The sequence below is a fragment of the Misgurnus anguillicaudatus genome, chromosome 11, assembly GCF_027580225.2.
Source record: "Misgurnus anguillicaudatus chromosome 11, ASM2758022v2, whole genome shotgun sequence".
Classification (NCBI taxonomy): Eukaryota; Metazoa; Chordata; class Actinopteri; order Cypriniformes; family Cobitidae; genus Misgurnus; species Misgurnus anguillicaudatus.
This window is the reverse complement of record NC_073347.2, coordinates 29,419,968-29,442,272: the sequence shown is the minus strand read 5'-3', so window position 1 is coordinate 29,442,272 and position 22,305 is coordinate 29,419,968. Positions and strand designations below refer to the sequence as shown.

At 39.7% G+C, this 22,305-nt stretch overlaps 1 protein-coding gene across 5 annotated transcripts in view; it reads right to left on the bottom strand.

Moving 5' to 3' along the window:
• lyst (lysosomal trafficking regulator) overlaps positions 1-22,305 on the bottom strand; it is a 64,676-nt gene that overhangs the window by 24,442 nt on the left and 17,929 nt on the right. For all 5 annotated transcript variants that reach the window (XM_073873506.1, XM_073873503.1, XM_073873505.1 and 2 more), the window contains 20 exons: positions 19,812-21,897; positions 18,570-19,527; positions 18,310-18,471; positions 15,221-15,377; positions 13,291-13,511; positions 11,921-11,987; positions 11,567-11,676; positions 11,050-11,404; positions 10,721-10,877; positions 10,351-10,524; positions 9,071-9,231; positions 8,301-8,491; positions 6,841-7,089; positions 5,690-5,863; positions 4,553-4,702; positions 4,268-4,405; positions 3,841-4,039; positions 2,049-2,177; positions 890-1,490; positions 527-707 (listed from right to left, as the gene is read on the bottom strand). In XM_073873506.1, the coding sequence (XP_073729607.1) occupies positions 527-707; positions 890-1,490; positions 2,049-2,177; positions 3,841-4,039; positions 4,268-4,405; positions 4,553-4,702; positions 5,690-5,863; positions 6,841-7,089; positions 8,301-8,491; positions 9,071-9,231; positions 10,351-10,524; positions 10,721-10,877; positions 11,050-11,404; positions 11,567-11,676; positions 11,921-11,987; positions 13,291-13,511; positions 15,221-15,377; positions 18,310-18,471; positions 18,570-19,527; positions 19,812-21,897 (6,620 nt within the window). The remainder of the gene's footprint in view (positions 1-526; positions 708-889; positions 1,491-2,048; positions 2,178-3,840; positions 4,040-4,267; positions 4,406-4,552; positions 4,703-5,689; positions 5,864-6,840; positions 7,090-8,300; positions 8,492-9,070; positions 9,232-10,350; positions 10,525-10,720; positions 10,878-11,049; positions 11,405-11,566; positions 11,677-11,920; positions 11,988-13,290; positions 13,512-15,220; positions 15,378-18,309; positions 18,472-18,569; positions 19,528-19,811; positions 21,898-22,305) is intronic.

The following is a 22,305-nucleotide window of genomic DNA, read 5'->3' as shown; positions in this document are numbered from 1 at the left end:
TGAGAAAGAGGACCGTTCCGACGTTGTTGTATGTTGAATGATACTAATTCAAGTCTTTGTGTAAGTTTATTGTTTAAAATGGTCCGCAAATGTGCATTTCATATATGTAACACGTGACCTTTCAACGTCATTACGCAATTACGTGAGGTCGCGCTGTCTCGGCATACAGCCGGAGAAAGTTGTGGTTTAAAAATGCATATTTTTTATTTTTCTTGCCAAAAATGACAAAAAAGTGTTGGGGTCCATTAAAGTTCATTAAAATGAAATATTTTCCTCAAAAATCATAATTTCTTCTCGACTGAACAAAGAAAGTAAATTATCTGGATTTTTGAAATTATCTGAAATTATCTGTTAAGTAAATTACATGGATTTTTTTTTAAGAAAATTGACTAATCCTTTAAATAGCAGTTACACAATCTAATAAAATTTATTTTCTATATACAAATTAATCAGTTCAACATAAAATTTTAATGTTAGGAATTGGGATGTGCATTTGTCAACTACATGAAGAAATAGTAGACCAGACCTTCATGACCCCCTGCTGTATGAGAGGAGAAGAGTGATTGACGAGGACAAGGAGAGCCTCCGGTTGAATCAGTTTGTCCATCACCTCCTCCAGCAGGAGATCTGGCAGAAGAAGCAGAACTCCTCTCAACAGATCATACAGTCCACAGCAGACCAAAACCAGGCAGTCCTCTGCACTGGACCTAAGCAAATCAGAAAATACCCCATTAAACTCTGTGAGAGGGAAACATATCACTCAGATTTCAATTCGATGTTATGCACAAATAAAAAAACAATTCTGAAATAATTATTATCAATAATACTCATGCTATAATAAAAAAAAAACAGTAAGCCAGACAAAGCATTGCTAGTCTTGAGCAATCACCTGTCATTGCTGGAATCTGCCTTGCTGTGTCTCTCATAACCAGGCGAGTATGTATAACTCTCCCAGTCGTCTGGTGGGGCAGCACGGTCAGCCACGGTGGGCCAGCGCGCGATCACCAGAGAGCCGTTCTGTGCTGGGAAAGCCAAACCCAAACTGGCCAGATTACTGTGGCTCCTCTGGAATGGCTGGATTCCCTTCAAGCTGTCCGGTCGCCGTGGCGCTTCCTCGCTCGCCCAATCGAGATGGTCGTCTGACTCCAGCGTGCTACCCGTTTGCCCGTCGTGCTCCTCCTCTATGCTGATGGAGGGTGTTCGATTTTCACCAGTGCCACTCGCCTCACCGCTCACATTCTGAGAATCGCAAATGGTCTTTGCCGACTCGCAGCTGCTGAGTAGCTGGTCGTCGCGTTTCAGGGTCTCCGTGCTGCCCAGGGCCTGCTGGGTACCCAGGTTCGCACCCTCCTCCGGCCCGACGGACCCCATTAAGTGCCTCCGAGCCAGTCGTGGTGTGAGTGATGGAGAGGAGTGTGGAGAAGGGCCAACGCTTGGGGGCCGCAGTGACTGGTCTTCATCTCCATGCTCAGAGGAGGAAGTGTGGCGTGCTGTGGGCAAAAGACAGACGTTACGTTAAGATGCATAGTAGTTAGTAATATAAAATACAACACTTTTGTTAATTAGTTGCTTGGAATTATTACATTTAAAAAGGATATTTAAAGTACAATCTTGTCCTACAGTATAAAGGGCTTTGCTTGTAATAAGTTGTCAATGTAAAGAAGCGAGAAGAGGTTTTTTTTGTTAACCATAACAAACGATGATTGAACAATCTGTACCGCCGCTTCCGGCACTCACATTCAACACTTAAAATACACTTCTCATGGATTTGTACAACATTAGCGCCTCTTCACTGCTCTCTGGTTTGCCCTTCTTTTCATAAAGTGTTTTTGCAGAGGCTAAGACTGTGTTGTAATTGATTTGTATTCTCCAAAGGTCATGCATTTCAAAGCTGTGTAAAATGCAGCAGAGTGATACAAGCCAGACAAGGACATATTTGAAAATATATGATTTCAGATCTGCGGGGTGAAATTGCATTCCTGTATTTAATGAGGCTGAAGGTACACCTGATAACCAGACTGTATGTAGGTGGGCTGCAGTCATGTTACCTTCAGCTGGCATCTCTGTGAAGACTGTCGGGGAAAGAGAGACGACTGAGCTACAGGCTGATTTTCCTCCACTGCTGGAGTGCCGAAGATGCATCATGGACTGAACTTTCTCCTGGTACAGTTTACCATCTAAACCAAACAAATGTTTAAATGTACATGAGTGAAAGTGTTGTACTATACATCAAAAGTCAACACTTCAATGGTATTTTATGCATTCTGACTTATTAACACAGTTTAAGAGTTGTTTTCCTTGTGCTAAACAAATGCAAAGGGTCAAAAAAGTAGTTGGACGTGTTACGGAGTATTTCTGTACCGAATGCACTTCGCCAGGGTTCGTACAAGTTTCAAATATTTTTTTTAATAGGGGTCCAGCTGACGTTTCAGGGGTAAGCCATACGCATCACTTCTTTTTATGAGTACTTTCCCTGGAAAAACACGCCCACACGTCAATCAGTGGGAGCGCGAGAAACAAGGACGCTAAGTTACAGGCATCACTTCACACGACAGCTTTGTTTTATACAGGGTTCCCACCACTTAGTTTACTTCAAATTCAAGGACCTTTCAAGGACTTTCCAGGTCCAATACCCTCAAATTCAAGGACTAAATGTGGGGACACATTTCAAGAGAGAGCAAGGTTACATCGTGTTACCTTTTAAGATACACTGTTACAGTTCCCATTCGAGGGAACTCGCGCTGAGTCACTGCGGTGACACTTTGGGGATGCCTCCAGGGGTAAGTGCGTCTGAATGTGTACATCAAATTCAACCAATGGTGAGGCTTAACAACAAAGACAAGGGGGACGCAGGAGCCAGGAAGTATATTGCTATCTGAAATAATGCCAAAGGCGGTGTTACAGGGACGCAGGAAGTATGGCAAGGGAGAGGAGGCGTCTCGTTCCCTTCTCAGGGAACAACAGTTACATACGTAATTGTGCAACACAACTATGCAAAAAAGCATTTTGGTATGAATCAGCATTCACATACAGAAGAAATAAGCATTTAAAGTGAAGAGTTAAGCATGTGTGCTTAAAAAGTCTAGAATTTTTATTATCCTACACTATACAGGGAATAATATGGATTTTTTCCAGAAAACCTCTTGTTTAATGGTGCAAGGGGGGCCCCAGTTTTATGACATTTTATAAAATACCTTTATTTATCATGAATTCTGTGTAATTAAACCTAATAAAAATAAGGCTACGAACCAACAGCACTACTTTGTATAACTTAATATGTTTTGTTTAATTCAAAAATAAATTTTAGAACAGTTTTTGTCATAAATTTTCTTTGGGGGGGGCCGCGAAGGAATGCACTGTAACCAAGGGGGGCCGCACGTGGAAAAAGTTTGAGAACCACTGGTATAAAGTGTTGACTCGCTCCTCCCGCAGTTCGTAACTCCTTCCGAAATGTTTCGTACGTTATCGGAAATAATTGGTAAAGCTGATCTGTCTTTTACTGTATAAATCTGATAAAACTAAAGACTCTTCAGAGATATGAAGGATGTGATATTACTCTATAGGTACTCCAGATTAACATCAGATACGTAGAAACAGCTTGTGTTATGGACACTTTAAAACTTGAGCTTGACATAATGTTTAACATTAAATTAATTAATTAGATGCAGACAACATTACATAATAAAGATGGGCATTATGACTGGAGATGATATAAATATGTATATACTCCTTTGTATTAAAAACATAATGATGAATGATGAGAAACTATGAATTTTTTTCTTTCAGTGACTAATTTCAAGTCATAACAAAGATAAGGAAGAGTTCAAGCCTTTTGCTTACCGATGTGCAGGGAGAAGTAAAAGTTGCTGGGCGTGTGGCATACATAAGTATTAGTGGGGGGGTGCACGGCTAACAGGAAATTATAAACCAGCCGTAACAGGTCCAGGTCCGGTGGTGATCCCAAAACCTCCTGGATGATTTTGACAAATGACAGACAAACTTCCTGAGGGATTGAGGTCAGGTGCTCATCCCGATGCTCCTATGAGAGTAATAAAGAAATCAGACTTATGTCACTAAAATACTTCTTGTGGATTTCTAGATGACACTGTGTTGATGTTGCTTAAACCTGAAAATAATTCAGCTTGAACGTTCAACACACAAACTCCATTTTATCTAGAAATAAAGAGTCTCTAATACATTCGTTTATAACTTGAACTGATGAATTGTTCACAAAAAGACCAGTAAGAATCTACACATCTGTGCTCACCTGAAGCACCTGACATGTGAGGAGAAAGCGATGGACCACCTGGGCCTTGAGAAGCTGACGGATGTTGAACATCTGCTGAGGATGATGAACTCGAATAAGGATCTCAAGAGCGGCCAACAACGTCTCCCACACGCCACACTATAACATAAACACATATTATCAAGCAAGATTTCATTAATTATGTCTTTAAATAATAGCATCCATCTTATCCTCATATAAAGCTATTGTATCATTGAGAAGATCAGAAAATTTATTTTTGTGATTTAGATGTGTGGACGGGCACACCTGAGCTTTAGCCCATATCTTCCAATCCAGCAGTATTTCAGATAGCAGTCTGAGGTCTTGCACAACTGCTGTGGATTCAACATCCAGATGAAACTGACCATCCTCTCCAACAGTCAGGATAGAGTCACTGCAGCAGTCATCCAGCAGTGTCTATCACACACAGATACACAAAGACAAACACACACACATACAGAAACACACAACATGGTAAAAAAAGAAGAAATTGTTGAGATCCCCTAGTTATTCATTTCAGCCACATCAAAAATGATCTACCGTATATACGTCTCAATCCCAAAATTTCAACCATAGTACAGTACTGTGCAAACATCTTAGGCCACCATTAGATTTGTTGTTTTTGCAATGGTATAGTGATCATTTTAGTGTTGGGCATAGATTAATCTCATACAAAATAAAAGAAATTTTTTGCATAATATATGAGTTTGTGCTGTGTGTAAATATTATGTATATTTAAACACACACACATACATATATATACATTTAAGAATTTTTTTTATATAATAATATAAATAAATATATATACACATGTAAATGTTTCTTAAATACATACATGAATGTGTGTGTATTTATATATACATGCTAATTACACACAGCACAAACTCATATAAACTCATACAAAATAAAAGTAATTTTTTGCATAATAATCTAGATTAATCTATGCCAAGCACTAGATCTTATATAATCATTCTCAGTCTTTTTATTAGAATACAACCAGAAAATACAGTGAAGTTGTATAAAAAACAGTATGAAATACTATAAAACAGGTGCCAGGTATTTAGGGTAAACTCCCCTCCACTTGAGCAATAGCAAGAAACTGCAGGATCTCTTAAACCTAAATGAAATTAAATTTTCTAATTCTAATCAAATGACTTTAGTTTCCCCCCAAAAAATTGAGATGTGTTAAGTGCCAAGAGAGGTCACATTAAATACTGACTGATGTCTAAAGACGACGTTTAGTCCTAAAATTGTTTTGTTTTTAATTTTGTGTACATATTTCCTGTAATTTTGGTTTGTATCCTACTAAAAAGAGTGAAAGTAAGGATGGACATTAAAACTGCTAAATTTAAACTATACTATTTATGCTAATTTATGAATATTTTCAGCATACAGTCAAGTCACCTTGAGAATGTGGTATCCCACAATGCATTTGGGCTTGATGAGAACCTGGTGAATCATGGAATAACCGTTGTAACACTTCATCTCATGTGTGCGATGTTGATTGTTTTTAACTAGCGCCAGTAACAGCTGCAGGGCGAGGGCTTGAGTTGTCTCACAATCACTCAACTCCACAGCCTGCAATAACAAACCAGAAAAATCAACAATACGATATTACGAAATTAATCAGTCAATCCTAAAGAGAAAAAAATGTGGGTTTATCTTCTATTCTATTCACATTAGTTCTTTAAAATTATGCATTTTGACATCTGTCTACTGCAGGGGTCCTATAGGGTCAGTGGCCGTTTCTCAATCTGAAAGCTGCAGCCTCAAGAGGCCACATTTGTAGGCTGCGTACGTCATCAAGACTGTCTTATTTCAGAATATTAACAATTACTAAGTTGACTATTATTCTTAGTTAATCATAAATTGTTGTAATATGCTTATGACTTGCAGATGTAATGTTCCTCACACCCAAGATCAGCCATTTTAAATGCCAGCAGGAACTATATAATTACAACACTGCAAAAAATTACTTTCTCACTTAGTATTTTTGTCTTGTTTTCAGGAGAAATATCTAAAAATTCTTAAATTAAGATGCTTTTTCTTGATGAGCAAAACCCCCAAGAAAATAAGTCTAGTTTTAAGACAAATAATATACAATTTAAGTGAAATTGTCCTTAAAACAAGCAAAATTATCTGCCAATGGGGTGAGAAAAAAAATTGTGAAATAAGATTTATTTTTTCTTAAACACTTAATTCAAGTAAAATTTTCTCACCCCATTGGCAGTTATTTTTGCTTGTTTTAAGTACAAATTCACTTAAATTGTATATTTTTTGTCTAAAAACTAGTATTATTTTCTTAGGTCATTTTGCTCATCAAGAAAATACATCTTGATTTAAGAATTTTTAGATATTTCTACTGAAAACAAGACACAAATACAAGTAAGAAAGTCATTTTTTGCAGTGAAGTTAATAACTCCAGGATCCAACTCGGAGATGTTTGCCATGGACTGCATGAAATGAGTTTCTATGGCATTTCTCCCTTACACACTGTGTGTAATAAAACGGTATTAATGAAGATTTCCTGGGTAATATTATTGAAAACCATGTACCCGAGCAAAGAGGAAGACAAACGAGCCAGTGCCGCCAATCTTGTGTAGTACACTGTGCAGACCCACAGCCTGGGAGGGCATCACAGTCCGGAGAAACTGGGGCTCCAGCACTGAGCTCTGGACCTCTTTGGCACTGAAAGGCCGCTGGGAGATCACCGCTGCTTTGGCCTGGCCCTTCAGACGGATTACCGGCTCATATATAGTGTACACAGATGGGGCACTTGGAGCATAAACTATTGCTAAACTCTCCTGTGAAAGAAAACACACATTGAAGGCTAAACTAAACAACTTTTTTGAAGAAAAACAAGACTTCTAGTCCTACATGATTTTTTTTTTAATTGATTTACTTAATAAATGAAATTAAAGTTCACAAAAGCTTCCAGGTCTATTATGAATGTGGAATGTTAAAAAAATTAGACAACACATCCAAGAACCACATTCTAATGTTTGTGTGATATTGCAGCATTTACTGAACATGTCATGCTTTAGCTATACTGAAACTGTACAACTCAATCACGCCTGCTGGTTAAGATGCATTTGGAAAAATGTGTAAAATAAGCAAAAACGAAATAAAGCACAAATAGACAAACAATTTCCATTGCATAGTACCCCACGGTTTGGGTCGGGTCAGCTTACTTTTGGGGGATTTTCCACTGGGTGCAGTACATCATACCCAATACTTTTTTTTAGTACCACCTCGATTGGGGTTTCAAGCGACCCGAGCTGATACCAAAACGTGACGCGAAAACACTGTAGATCACTGATTGGTCTGAGAGAATAATCACTACCAGCTTCATCACTATAATGTAAAGATTAGCTTTACCTTCGTGCTAGCTTGCGCTGTCTCAAGTAAACCTGTTGTCATCTGTGCTTTGCTTTAAATTCCCAAACTCCCTTTTAGCAATGAAAAACATCCACAAGTTGAGAATCAGGAACACCATACCAGTTTTTATCCAGACTTTCAGTATGTGGAGGCATATTCGTGACGTGCACGTCCGCAAATATGCTTAAATGCAACTTTAATGAGGCTCAGCGGAGCGAGTCTACTGACGCCATGGGTGTTTGTACAGAAACTGTCATGTGAGACAGAGGTAGTGATAAACGCGATGTGCAAACTATCTATTTGTGGTGGTCAATTTTAATTTTGTGGTAGACGGAGAAATAAATAGATGTATGGGAATGTACAATGACGCTCTCACTTGTAAGATGTCATAGCAGTAGGCAGCGCAAATATAACGACACGCCTATAATCCCTCCCATTCCGAAGTGTTACTAAACTCGATGGAAAAGCTAACCAAGCCAAAGTGAGGTGACCTGACCCGACCTAAACCGTGGGGTACTATGCAATGAAAAAGCGCCATAAATATTCATTAAATTCTTCTGCTGCATTAAAATCTTCTGTCTGAATTTAAACCAACAGCAGCTATTATGCAGGTTGTGTAAAAGTTATAATAACTTACAGTAAGATGTGAGATGTCAACTTCAATGTTCCTCATAAGAAACTCTCGTATCTGCTCACACTGGAGACCCTCCTGTGTCACATACTTAGACAGGGTCCTGTGCGATTTCCCGTATTTGCAGGGCATTATGGAGGTAAGGTCAGGCCCGCTGGCGTACAGGTAAAAAGCTTCTGCCGTGTCTATCCGAGAGCCTAAAATAACGAGAGAGAAAATTAACAAAGGCCACAAAAACACTGGAGATATAACAGACATCACTTCTTATCTGACATATTAATCCTGTTCAGTTCAATTCCATTTAATTGAATTTCCCATTTAACTGCAGGTGTAAAAAGTAAAAGTCTCCATCATAATAAGAGAGCGAATGTGGTGATTATATTGAATATTGAGGGAGGCAATGAGTCATCTAAACAGGTTGGGAACGGCTGGTCTAAGAAAATTCATGACTGATTAGTGGTAACAAAGCCATTTTGTTAAGACAAACTTAAGGAATTTGGAGAATTTCCGACTTATGCGCGGAAACTACTGGCAGCAGGAAGATCCCATGTTACCAACAACAATTCCAATTCTGAAAGTTGGACATGATTCCACAATACAGGACTACATCTTTGCCAGTTGCACAAAGTAAAAATCATTTGTCTGATCAATTAGAAGTAACAGCACACAATGCATTACTGTCAAACAACTTAAAACATTCATACGAGCATCATTACTAATGTACGTAGAACATTTCAATTCATTTAAGAAAGGTCTGATGAGATGTGGTTTCATACCATTAAAGAGCAGTAGAGTGCCCATATCCCAGCATGCACTGGGGTTGGATGGCTCCTCTGAGGGGTGCTGATAGTGTCCAAGCATACAGTAGGTCTTATTACTGTCCGATGACAGACTGGACTTCCTGGGTAAAGTGAAGTCTAGCGAGACATCACACCTTCTGTATGTGTCAGAAGACATTAACAGTTTATCTTTTATCATATATGACAGCTGCACTGCAAAAAATTATTTTCAAAAAAAATCTTGTTTTCAGTAAAAATATCAAAAAATTCTTAAATTAAGATGCTTTTTCTTGATGAGCAAAACAACCCAAGAAAATAAGTCTAGTTATTAGACCAAAAATATCAAATTTCAGTGATTTTGTGCATAAAACAAGCAAACAAATCTGCCAATGGGGTAAGCAATTTTTTCTTGCATTTAGTGTTTAAGAAAAATGTTCAAGATTTGCTTACCCCATTGGCAGATTTTTTGCTTGTTTTATGCACAAAATCACTTACATTTTGTTTTTGTTTTTTTTGTCTAAAAACAAGACTTATTTTCTTAGGTCATTTTGCTCATCAAGAAAATAAAAACAAGACAAAAAGCACTCAGAAAGTCACTTTTTGCAGTGTAAAGTTTTCAATGTCACACTGTACATCAGCTTGAAAAAAAGGAAAACTATACTATAAGTAAAGCCAATTTTTAAGATCAGTATTAACTATTGCATTTAGGGATGCATAACGATTAATCGTGATTAATCTATAGCAGAATAAAAGTTTTTGTTTACATCATATATGTGTGTGAACTGTGAATAATAATTTAAATTAATATATGTATAAATATGCACACATGCACAACAAATAATATATATTTATATATAAAGTTTATATATAAAATAAATTAGACATAAATATATAAATGTATATACACACACAAATGTAAACATTTCTTAAATATATACATGCATGTGTGTGTATTTATCTATACAAAGTTATTATACACACATATATGATGTAAACAAAAACTTTTATTCTGCTATAGATTAATCGCGATTAATCGTTATGCATTGCTAATTGCATTGTAACAATAATTCATTTAAAATTAAGCAAAACAACAGGCAAGGCTTTAAAACAGCCCATATGATACAATAAACTTTTTGTCCCCTTAGAGTAATCTTTCTTGGGCATAGTGTGTGCTGCATCTTCCATGATACACCTTTCTAATCCAAAACACAAATGTGCAGCTCTACTTTAAAAAAAAAAGGGCTAACAACTAATGGTCAGTGTTGCTGTGGCCTCACCTGATGCCGCAGACCCACAGAGTCAGTTGACCGTGAATGTTTTTCTTCCCTTCTGCCTGCTGTGTGTATGTGAACGCCAGGTGATGCCACCTGCCTGCTGTCAACACACCATCTCCTGACTCCGCCTGTGCGAGAAGCCCCGCCTTCATCTCATCATTCGGATCCATGCAAATTCTGATTTACACAAAGAAAAGCACCAATAAAAAATTACTTGTATGTATTATTTAAAACATGTAATAATAAACGACAAATACAGATGATATGGGGTCTCTCTACAATGAGCAACCACATCATTTATGTGACCACTGAAATATTAACCAGCAAAAAACAAACTGACCTGTTGCACATTTTGAGATATTATGTAACTCACCTAAAGGTAAAAGCTCCTGTGGAGATGTTCACCCACACCTGAAGCATCACAGCCTTAGAACCCATAGAGAGAACATGCATGAGGCTTTTGTCCACCTGCTGCTCCGCCACATGGGCGGCAGTGTGCAGGGATTCCTCAGGCCGAAACATCTCCTCCTCTGAATTACACAACAAAACACATTTCAGTATCGTCTGGACATTTTTGTAAAGCTGCTTTGCAACAATGCACATCGTGAAAAGCTACAAAAATGAAATTAACCATTATGTTTTTGGATTGAATCATATGTTGATGTACAACCACAGACAGTTTTAGAATAATCTTCATCTTACCGCTCTTAGAACGGGCTTCTTCATCCTTTACAGCTCGTAGCCAGAGTGAGGCACTGAAGCCACTGGCCATGTGAGGCCAGCAGTTCTGGCCAACCAGGGGTAGGTGAAAGGGTGCTGTGTGCCAGGGAGAAGTGCGGAGGTGACCAGGCCTGCCCGTGTCTCCATCTACCTTGCCTATGGATAATTTACTCCTCAAAAGAGTGTTTACTCCGCTTTTACTCCCAGCTGTCCCATGGGGTCTCATCCCGGGGTGCGCGTCTCCTGTGCCGGGGTTCATTGGAAAGGGCATGAAGTACAGAGGCTCTGTATCAGAGCTGGCCTCTACAATTTTGAGAATTCCCCTCAGCAAGATCTCCTACAGATGACAGTTAAATGTTTACACTTTATTAAGAAATAAATGCTAATGGAGCTGATGCTAGAGTTTACCGGGACATTGCAGTGGTGTCTTTTTAAACAGATACTAATGTGTTCTGATTGGATACCTGATTACATGTAAAGGTTTAAAGGTTGTACTTACAGTGGGAGGAGTTTTCTCCAAGAAGAGGCGAGTTAACAGTGCAAGTTCCTCTGCTGTGATCCTGTCACTCATCATGGCAACCAGCAGCTCCACTAACATCGTCTGACACTCTGCGGGATACAACAACACAAATATTGCATTAATAAAAAAATTAAGCTTATTTTTAAGACTATTTAACAAATTTGTTTAGGTATTACAGTATGATATAATATGCAATATGTAATATGCATCAGTACTTATTAGTAAAAAGGTAAAATGCCGTAAGGCATTACATTAATATGGAAGAGAAATGTTTGCTTAGATAGATCCACATACTGAAAAGACTAAGTGAGCAAATGAAAAATAACGCTGTACCTTTATAGCAGGCATCTGATTGGCTGAGAATGTTTTGAAATCCAGTGAGAATGGCTTTCACACCACCCTGTCAAAATATAGTATAATGATTATGTTTCTTAACAAATTTTCTTAAAGATTTCTCCAACAACAAATCTGATGGGCTCGCAAAGTTTTCAAACACAGCTGTCTTGTGTGCACACTTTCTCTCATCAATGTTTAATATCCAGAGACAACTATAGAGTTAGTAAACCATTTATGTGCTCTGTTGATTTAAGCATCCAACATTTTAACATTGGCTTGAGTTCAAAGTGAGATCAAATTGCTGATGACAGAGTGCACAGGAAGCCTGTTTGAAAACATAGTCATCATTGATTGTTGATAGTAATGGTGTTTGAATTCTGTAATTTCTCTCCTGCTAGCCTCGCCAAAATATAATGATTGTTTTTAAAGCAAAAATTAAATACTCTATCACAAAAGAGTTTGGAATTAGTTCATTTATTAAAGTCACCATGAAACGGAAGTAGCGATCGTCTTATCTTCCCCGTGGTGACGTATTTCCGAGTAAAACAGGATATAAAATGAAAAAAAGTAGGGCTGGACTGGAATTCGTCCATCGACAAATGATTGGATCATGTTACTATTGGCTAATCACTGTGATCTTTTCCCCGAACCCACCCACCTGTCATAGCATATAACCGAAAGTAAAGTCAAATTGTTTGGAGGGGAGCATATTCGTTTTTTTGATCTGTCCCTCCAGAAAAACACGATTATGCGATCGCATGATTCAACGCCCAATCAGCCAAAGTTCGCATATATATGCGGGGGCCACATTTTTTCAAATACAACGCACTTTTGAAGCATAAATTGCAGATTTCTGTGCGCAAAATATGCGTGCATGATTTCATAATCCCCGCATTTTCATAGCAAAAATAACATATATCTTAGCAGAAAGTTGAAAAATTTTGTATTTAATTCACACAAGCGCCATGTCCCCTGTTGCCATTGGAACATTATAAAGTGATGTGAACATCACTGAAAAGCAAAACAGTTTTTGCAAGATCCCGCAATTTCATAACATAAAATTGCATAAATATCCCGCATATTCTATCAAATTTTTTTTTAAAAATGTGCCGCAAGATCAAGGATTTTTGTCGCAACAAGCACAAAATAACTCAGCGTTTTTCTGGAAGGACTGTTTGATTAAGAATTATGAGGACACATTTTTTTTTTTTTTAAATAATGAGGCACACAGATAAGTCATAATTTAATTGAGACTTTAACTTTAATAAGATCTACAGTGTATCTCCAAACTGTACAGCATCAACATCTTAAGCGCCTCCAGTCCTTTGCATAAATAAAGCACTATGTCATGAGATAGCGCGACTGACCTGCTGGTAGAGTAGTCTGGCATTACTTTTGTGGCTTTTGATGGCTCCTAAAAGGCTTTGTAACACTTGGCCCAAAACCTCCAGGTCCGGTGAGCCGTTGGCTAACAGCTGCAGCTCCATTAAGCAGATCTCCGGGAAGAGCAATCGGCCACAGCCGGAGCCTTGTGGCACACCTGCCATGACACATTCCTCCAGCTTCGCTCCGGCCTCCACCTTTATCCCTGCCACAGAAACCAACCACAAAACACTATAACTATGAAATACACTTATACAACAATTCACTTCCCTGATGCAAACAGAAGAGAGAAACTAAGACTGTTAGTAGCAGTCCGCTCAAAGCGCTCTAGCTCAGTAAAAATGAATTAAGCTGATGGGACTGCCTTTCAACGGAGGCCCTGCATGATTTAACTCCAAACCACTGCAGCTCCTGCGCAACGTATGCCCTTTAACTTAATGAGGTTCTGCATCACATACACAAACACACGTCTTCTCGCATGCTTATACAAAAATGACACAAAGACGGATAGGTGCAATTTAAAAAACAATCATAAAACTCCTACTGGGATGAACTGAAAGGTTTTTATTTCAAATTTGTTATCAATTCCCTCTTTTATAAAAGAGATCAACCAAAGGCACTTTCAGGAAAGTGAGTGACCTTACATAATCGTGCACACATCTGTGTGTGGAACAGATCTGTCAAAAGCAGCAGTCACAAGATAAGGCTTATAATGCGAGTGACTTACATCACAGCTGAAAGAAACAATGACACCATTCTCAGGGCGAGTGAGCCAGTGTGGCATGTGACCGGAGAACAGGATCACATAGCGTTTGACCACTCGTTCACTCTGCCTACCTGTATATGACCGGCTGGGACCGGTTGCTGTGCTCTAGATCACACTGCAGACCTAGATCTGCACACACTTCACGGGTTTAGGATTGTTGGTCGAGGTTGCTATCCGTAAAGTTAACCTGCTCTTTTACTTTTACAGTATCTTAAGATGTTAATGTTATAAACCATTTGAGTTTAATAGTAGTACTAAAAGTAATAGCACTTAATAACTACTTTTTAAGGGGACCTTGGTAAGTAACTCCCCTAACTGTGGGTTCACACCAGCCGCGTTTGAGGCGTCAAATTTGCGTCTACCGCGTCTAGTTTGCTGCTTGAACATATTGAGTTTATTCGCTTTATTCACACGTAAAATTTTAGTCATCGAGACATTCACGCGAAAATTTGCGTCATGGGAGGGGCTTCTGCACCTCTGCTTGCTTTCTGTAATCACGTCACTATTAGAGCAAGCTCCTGACTGGTTAACGTGGTGCATTTTTCCGGCAAAGTTCAAATTTTTCAACTCGTGCGTTTCCCGCGGCAACGCTCAATTCGCGCCATTTACGCAAACTAGACGCATAAATGAGGCGGAACCGCGTCTACCGTGCCGCGCTAAACGCCTCATTCGCGCCGCGAGACCTCCAGACGCACGTCAACGTGTCTTCACATTGATTTAACATTGAAATCACTCACGCTTGATGCCTCTTCAGGAATTGGTGTGAACGCAGCATAATGCTACGTACACACTAAATGCGCGGCATCACATTAGTCGCTCTAGATTACTCTCGTAATTTAACTTCGTGTCATGCGATTTTTCGCTCGAGGATATTTTCAACTTGGGCGAAGACGCGTTTGAGGCGAATTGCGAATTTTTTTCCATATCACGCCATTCGCATCGCCCCATGCGAGGACACATATAATAGCATCTTTGCATTGACTTTGTATATAATCTACTCGCGCAAATCGCTGAACTCGCATCTGGTGTGAACCCACAGTAACAGTGCAGGCAACATCACCACAGCCACAAATACACAAGTCAATAGCATAATACATGATTTCTTATAACCAAGCGGTACGCAACAAGTATGGAGATGAGAGCATTACCTTCCTCCTGACGGGCGGAGTCTTCGGGGTTACTTTCACTGTCTGCGTCATAACCTTCCTCTTCTCCCAAGGGCAGGATGCCACTCACCTGAGCTTCATCTGTTTCTTCAGACAGATCACCTGCTGGAGGTGTCACCTCACTGCTTACTTGAGACTTCTATTGGACACACAGACACATGACCTCAACATTTAAACCTACAGTACTCATAGTAGACAATACATGATAAGTAAGAAATAATGTATAGGAAGGGGCTTATTTCACGAAAACAACCAGCTGCGTCTACACTACCCCGCTTATTACATGGCTATTTACCTCCTAAGTAAGGTAAGGAACATAAAATATTGATTTGAAATACTGGATTAGCACATTTAAATGAATGCAGACTATTGGCGAGGAAAACCAGCTTATTTTCCGACTTTCAAATGTCACAAACCCACTATTTGGTTTAATCATTTGTAAATATAATGTCATATATGTTATTAAAAGACATATTTATATAAAATTTTTGTTTAATATTAAACTGTACCCGTCAAAATTATTTGCAGCATCCGAATTATTAGTTTTGAACGGATGTTATCTTAGAAAATCAAACCTGCAAATGTTGCGACTGGCCAATCAGAATCAAGCTTTCCAAAATGTTTGTTCAAGCAGATGTTAACTAAGATGACCAAAATCACTTTCTCTAGCACATCCAAATATGAAAGTAACCACTTCTAAACTTTCATTTCCTCAAATGCTAAATGAGAACACATCACAAAGTGAAATAAACAAGACACAATCATCATACACGGACAGTTAACTCTTACCTTCTAGATACTGAGCTCTTTTTAAAACAATAAACAATTGCAATGAAAAAACAGAGGAGCAAACAATCCTGATATTGCTACTGGTGATACTTTTGTAAAATAGAAAAAGGTTGTGATTTCAGAAAGCTGGCGAAGTAAGAAAAAAAATACATTTTGGTCACAGGATCACATCAGCTGACCGTTTCAGTATAAAATATAACCCCATGTGCCCCACGGCCCCAACGGTGCTTAATCATACAAGCACACACAGACTGTTTATCTACTTATGTCCACAGAGGGCTAGTTTATCAGAAAGCTTTTCATTTAAGAAAGTAAACACAAAAATGCCAAAATGAATAAAAATCAGTAATGAGATTAATCGGATTTGAAAAAAACTTTTTTGCACATTCATAAAAGAAAATAAAGAGTTCATGTAGGTCAGAATCCGCAATTTTAACAAGTCAAGCATATCAGCACAGCCATCACACCACAGCTTTAACAGAGGAACAAACTATTTCCTTAAAGAATTACTTCACTTTCATAAAAAAAATCATCCAATGTTATCCAAGATGTTTATGACGTTTCTTCAGTCGAAAAGAAATTAAGTTTTTTGAGAAAAACATTCCAGGATTTTACTCTATATATTGGGCTCAACAGTTTACAGTTTCAATGCAGCTTCAAAGGCCTCTAAACAATCCCAACAGTGGCATAAGGGTCTTATCTGACGAAAAGATAATAATTTGCCCCCCCCCCAATTTTTACTTTCAAACCACAACTTCTCTTTTGCACTAGCCGTGTGACGCGTCAGCGTGACCTTACGTATTACACAATCACGTCGAAAGTTCATGCGTTATATGAAACACACACTTTGACCATTTTTAAATAAACTGAAACAAGGCATTAATTAGTATCATTCCACATACAACAACGTCGGACCGGTCCTTTTTCTTCACACTAGTAAACAAGGGAGCGGTAGTTTCGCATATATCAAGGCTATCACAACACTAGTGCAAGACGAAAAGTTGTGGTTAAAAAGTACTTTTTTCCTTTTTTTGGTGAAAATTATGATCGTTTTGCTAGATAGGACCCTTATGCCTCGGTTGGGATCTTTTAAAGCCCTTTAACCCTTTAACTGGCGCAGCCCTTTTTGACTGAGGGGTTGGTGAAAAGGTGATATACACATTTAAATTAATATAACTCTGGGATTTTTTTTTTGGACTAGAAACCTAATTTTGTTTTTAATTTTGGTAATTTTTTGTTTTAATGAAGACACTTCAACGTTTTTTAGGAAAGTGTCTGGAGGTGAAAATATTCATTTTTTTAAAAGCAGTTTAAATTTATTTGTAATAAATAAAAATGCAATATAGTATTTTTTTAATACACAAAATTGTAAAAAAAAAAAAACTGAGGTTTGTGCTGGTTTGCTTTGAGGTTTGCTGCCTACTTGTGTACATAATACAGTTACTGCATTATTATTACTGCTAAAAGGTTTTGAAATATGAAAACTACATTCTTAGACCTTTCCAACAATATATAGTTTGTCGTGATAGATTAACATTTACATAGAAAATATTGAAGTAAACGTAGGTGTCCCGCTCAAGGGGCAGCGCCAATTAACGGTTTAAAGCTGCACTGAAACTGCAATTCTAAACTGCATTGAAACTATAAACTAAAGTCCACTATTTGAAGAAAAAATCCTCAAAAATCCTGGAATGTTTTCCTAAAAAAAAATTTCTTCTTGACTGAACAAAAAAAAACATATTGGATGTAAATTATCATAATTTTTTATGAAAGTGGAATATTCCTTTAAAGGGACACTCCACTCTTTTTTGAAAATAGGCTTATTTTTTAGCTCCCCTTGAGTTAAACACTTGATTTTTACTGTTTCAGCTGATCCATTCAGCCAAAAATAGTCTCCTTGGTAACTTTCAATAGCAGGGGACTATTGTCGGGCACTGTGTAATATCATTGTGCCTGCTGCAGCCATGGTACGGCAGCAAAGTCCTTGAATATTACGCCGGAATGACAGTATAGTTCCTAGCCATATCTGCCTAGAAAATCACAACTTTTAAAAACTTTTGAAAAGTATCAAAACTCTTTGGTTATTTTTGAGCGTGATGCTAATGGTCTAATCAGATTCAATGGATTATGCTAAGCTATGCTAAAAGTGGTACCACCAGACCTGGAGATCGGCTGAATGGATTCCAAAACTGTAAAAATCAAATGTTTAACTCTAGGGGAGCTGGAAAATGAGCCTATTTCCAAAAAAGTGTAGTGTTCCTTTAATAAAGCCAATAAATTACCTTTTCAGACTTTTCCTCAATAACATCTGGATTGCAAAAAAGTTCAGCCTGTGCTACACGGAGCAAAGAATCAAACAGAGGGACTGCCAGTTCAGAATTCACGATTCCAGATCGTGAAAGCTGATCCCTCACTTCACACAGGGTCTCCTCCACAGACTGCAGCTGCAGAATAAAAACATTCATCAAAAATGAGTCGTGATGATGTCTATTAAAACCTAGCATTTAAAAATGTAGGCAGAAACAAGCATGTGTGTTTGTACCTGGAAGGAAAGATCTGGTTCAAATCTCTGCAGTGCTGAACTGGCACTGTGAAGGCAGATAGCTAGAAGCGCCTCAAGCAGTCGAATACTTTGTAGGGGCCATTCCTCTTCAAGAGCAGTGTCACCTGTCCTGCTCTCCATCTGAGAGGGGCTAGATGTGTCATTTAGTTCAAGCCCATGTGTTTCCTTCGTACCAGAAATCTGGACGGGTGAGTCTGTGTGGGACGGACTGGCTTTACCTTTATTCTCTCTTTTCTTCTTGACTTTACACTCTTTGATTTTAGAGGTGAGCTTCTGGATGACCATTGTCATGAGGCGTGAACACACATCCAGTCCTCCCAGTCTGAAAAATTGCCTCTGGAAAACCGGACTTGCCATGTACACCCAACGGCACACTGTCCACACATCGGCAGCCCTCTTCACTTGCTCTTTGGAGGGCAGAGCCACGCTATCTGGGGAAAGGCATGGTAGGCGGCCACCCAACGGCTCACTGGCTGTGCTGTCATAGCCTGAGGTGTCTTCCGAGTCATTCGCAGAGTCTCTGTCAGAGTCTGGCTCTTTGCTCACACACAGGAAGATGACACACAGGAAAAGGTTGATTGTGTTCAAATGTGCCTCGCCTCGGTTCCGGCCCATTCCGGAAAGAGACACTTTCCCGCTTTTGCCCTTCGGATGAGGGCATGCCTCTTTCAGGCCTTCGTAAAACTTAGTCAGGCTCTGAGGGCCCTCTGCGGCCCCACGTGAACCCAGTTCCTCTACGAGTCCAAGCACAGCCTCCCTCTCCTGAGCTTCGGCTCTTTCTAGCTCCTGCACGGCAGATTCAGCAGGGTGGTGCCACGCATTTAAGATCAACGTCTCAAAAACTTTTAGCGCCCACGGACGAGTGCAGTCCAAGTAGATCAACTCTGTGGCTTGGTTTAATCCATTACAACTCAGGAACAGGTCACGTACCACCCGGCTGAAAGTAAACAAACAAATTATAGAGTCGGAAAACATTTATAAAAAATCTAGACTTACAGTGCATTTTAAAGGCAAAGGTAAATAAAGACAACAGAATTTAGATAATGCTAATCACCTTACACATAGAAAGCAAAAGGTGGACTCACTCAAAACTCAACATACAAAGTTATTTGCCTTTGGAACATTCACACACATTTAACATTAAGTCATATTAAACATTGAATGAAAAGGACATTGTGGCACAGTGGCAATTCATTAGAGAAAAAAGAAACAAAGCCATACCTTGACTTTAGGAGAGCAGGCAGGGTTTGAAGATAAACCAGCAATACCTCAACAGGAAGGCAATGGGTATGGTAGCTGCATATCTGGCTACATGGAGTCAATGCACCAAGCTGCTGAGCATGATGGGTCAGTTCCACACCCCGCTGTAGCACAGGGTTAAAAATATGAGTGTAGAGTTGCCATTGCACTACCGCATTGCCCCGTAAAGTCAGCTGGCATACGTGACTCGCGATCTGTTGACTCAACTGCCAGTCCTCTCCAAACACTAGCTCCTGGTAGGCCTCTAAAGCATCCCACTTCCATAACATATCTTCAGCTCCTCCACTGGGCAAGATCCCTTGAGAACGATAAGAGGGACACGGGGACGTGGATAAGTTCGATTCTTTTCCAGATCCACAGCCTTGCAAGGTCTCTTCAAGACCATGGAACTGACTGCTATCTAAAGTGCAGATGTTGCAAGAGGCAAGTTTGGCTTTTTCGGATGGTTGACCACCTCCGAGCTGTTCTAAGACAAGTCTACTAAGTACACTGAGCACATGGGACTGGTAGCTCCGCAGTCCTGGGGCTTGAAAGGCCTGAAGCAAAGGCCCTATGACAGACCTTGGGTCCATACAACAACAGATGCCAACAGCTTGGACTCCAGCCAGCACCTGCAGCACAGAGGGACCTGAGGGTGAGAGGCGTTGGAGGAGACGCAAACATTGGTGTGCGCAAGCTGCAAGGCAGCAACAGCGTTCAGGATATCGCACTTCTCCATCACGTCCATCTGATTCCTCCTCAAAAGGGTTACATCGAGCTGCCTGCTTAAAAGCAGAGACTGGCAAGCCAGAGAGGTCACGATGATGGTGCAAAAAGTGGGAGTATTCACAGCGACGATGTCGGCGACGTGCACAAACAGACTGATGCAGCTGCTCTGACTTGGCCCTCTTCACCGCACTGATTATCTTAAGTACGCCAGCTATCAGAGAGCGCAGACGCTCAGACGCCTCATTGCCTACTTCTGAATCTCGAGCTCCTGCTAAGGCTTCGAGGCGAAGAGCTGTTGCCTCGAAGAGCTCCAGGCCACGATGTTGTACAAATTCATGAACTAACTCAAGGGACTGACTGAAGAAAAAAGGGTTGGGAGCCGAGACCTGCAAGCAACCCAGCAGTAGCTGTAGGACACCCTCAAGGAGTTCTGGAAGTAGCAAAGCCCGGTGACGGTACCTTGAAAAAGAAAAATCCTCTTGAATTTCCTGCAAAGTCTTCTTCGACCTTGGAGCAAAAGGGTCAGCTTGCCTTTCTAAACAGGCACGAATTTTTAAAGTGGCTCTTAGAAGGTCAGTCAGACTTCGACGCAGGTTATCAGGCAGTGTTTCATTTTGACCCACGTCTACAAACATTAAGTGCAAAATGGTGCGTAAAAGCATTCTTTGAACAAGTGCAATTGGTTCCTCAGTCCAGCCTCCAGCCAGCTCATCAACCCCACCTCCCCCACCAGGTCCACAGCAGTCACCAAACTCTGTGAGAATTTCTGTAAGTGTGGGAACAACACTAACCACCAAACCTGGGTTGTGATTGACAGTCATGTCAAATTTGCAAACCTTTTCAAGAAGTGAAAGTAAAACATGACAAAGATCAAATGGCGAGTTCTCCATGCGGTTGAAGATTGAGAGAGCTGTGGGATCTGCCAACATGTTAGCATCCAGCGTGTGGGAGCCGAACAGTCTCACATGAGGTTGGGATCGGTCAACAGTGCTCATGGCATCAGGGATAAGATGCTGCGACGGCGGATGCGATGGAATGTTGGAGTGGTGAAGCTGGCAACTAACACGAATGGTCGAACTGTGGAATCGTCGATGTTTGCTCCCAGCGTTTGTGGTTTTATCATCAGAGTTTGCTTCGGAGTCTGATGTGGAAAGCTGAGATTTGCGTGCATCCCTTACAGAGTATCGCTGAGCTGTCCTGCGTGACCGTCGTGACTTCCAAGAGCCAGATAAACGTTTCCCAGAGTTCTGTACATCACATTTATCTTGCCCCGCCTTATGAGGAATGGTCCTTCCCTCCTGACACAGAAACACCTCTAGTAACGAAGACAGGGTGAAATCTAAACGAAATAAAAAGGCAGAGTAATAAATGAGGTCTAAGAGTTGTTTAAATTTATCTTGACTAGCATCAACATGTTAGTCAACTTGGTTTAATCTTGTTTCATTATAGCAAGTCCTCCAGAATAACGGGAACTAATAACCAAACAATTTGAAAAGGAGCTGCTAGAACAGATTCGCATGCTTGCACTAAATACCTTCTCTCTATAGGTCAATGAAAAGTCTAATCCTTTGGGCAGGTTAGCAACCACACTCTTTCATAATTTAAGACATCTCAAGGGTTTCACTTCTTGTGCATGCAGTCAACTAATTATCATTAAAAGAGTCTTTGCAAGATCGAAATCACAGCAAACAGATGCTTTATAAAACATATAATAAACATCAAGGTGTAATTTAATATTAGCACAAAA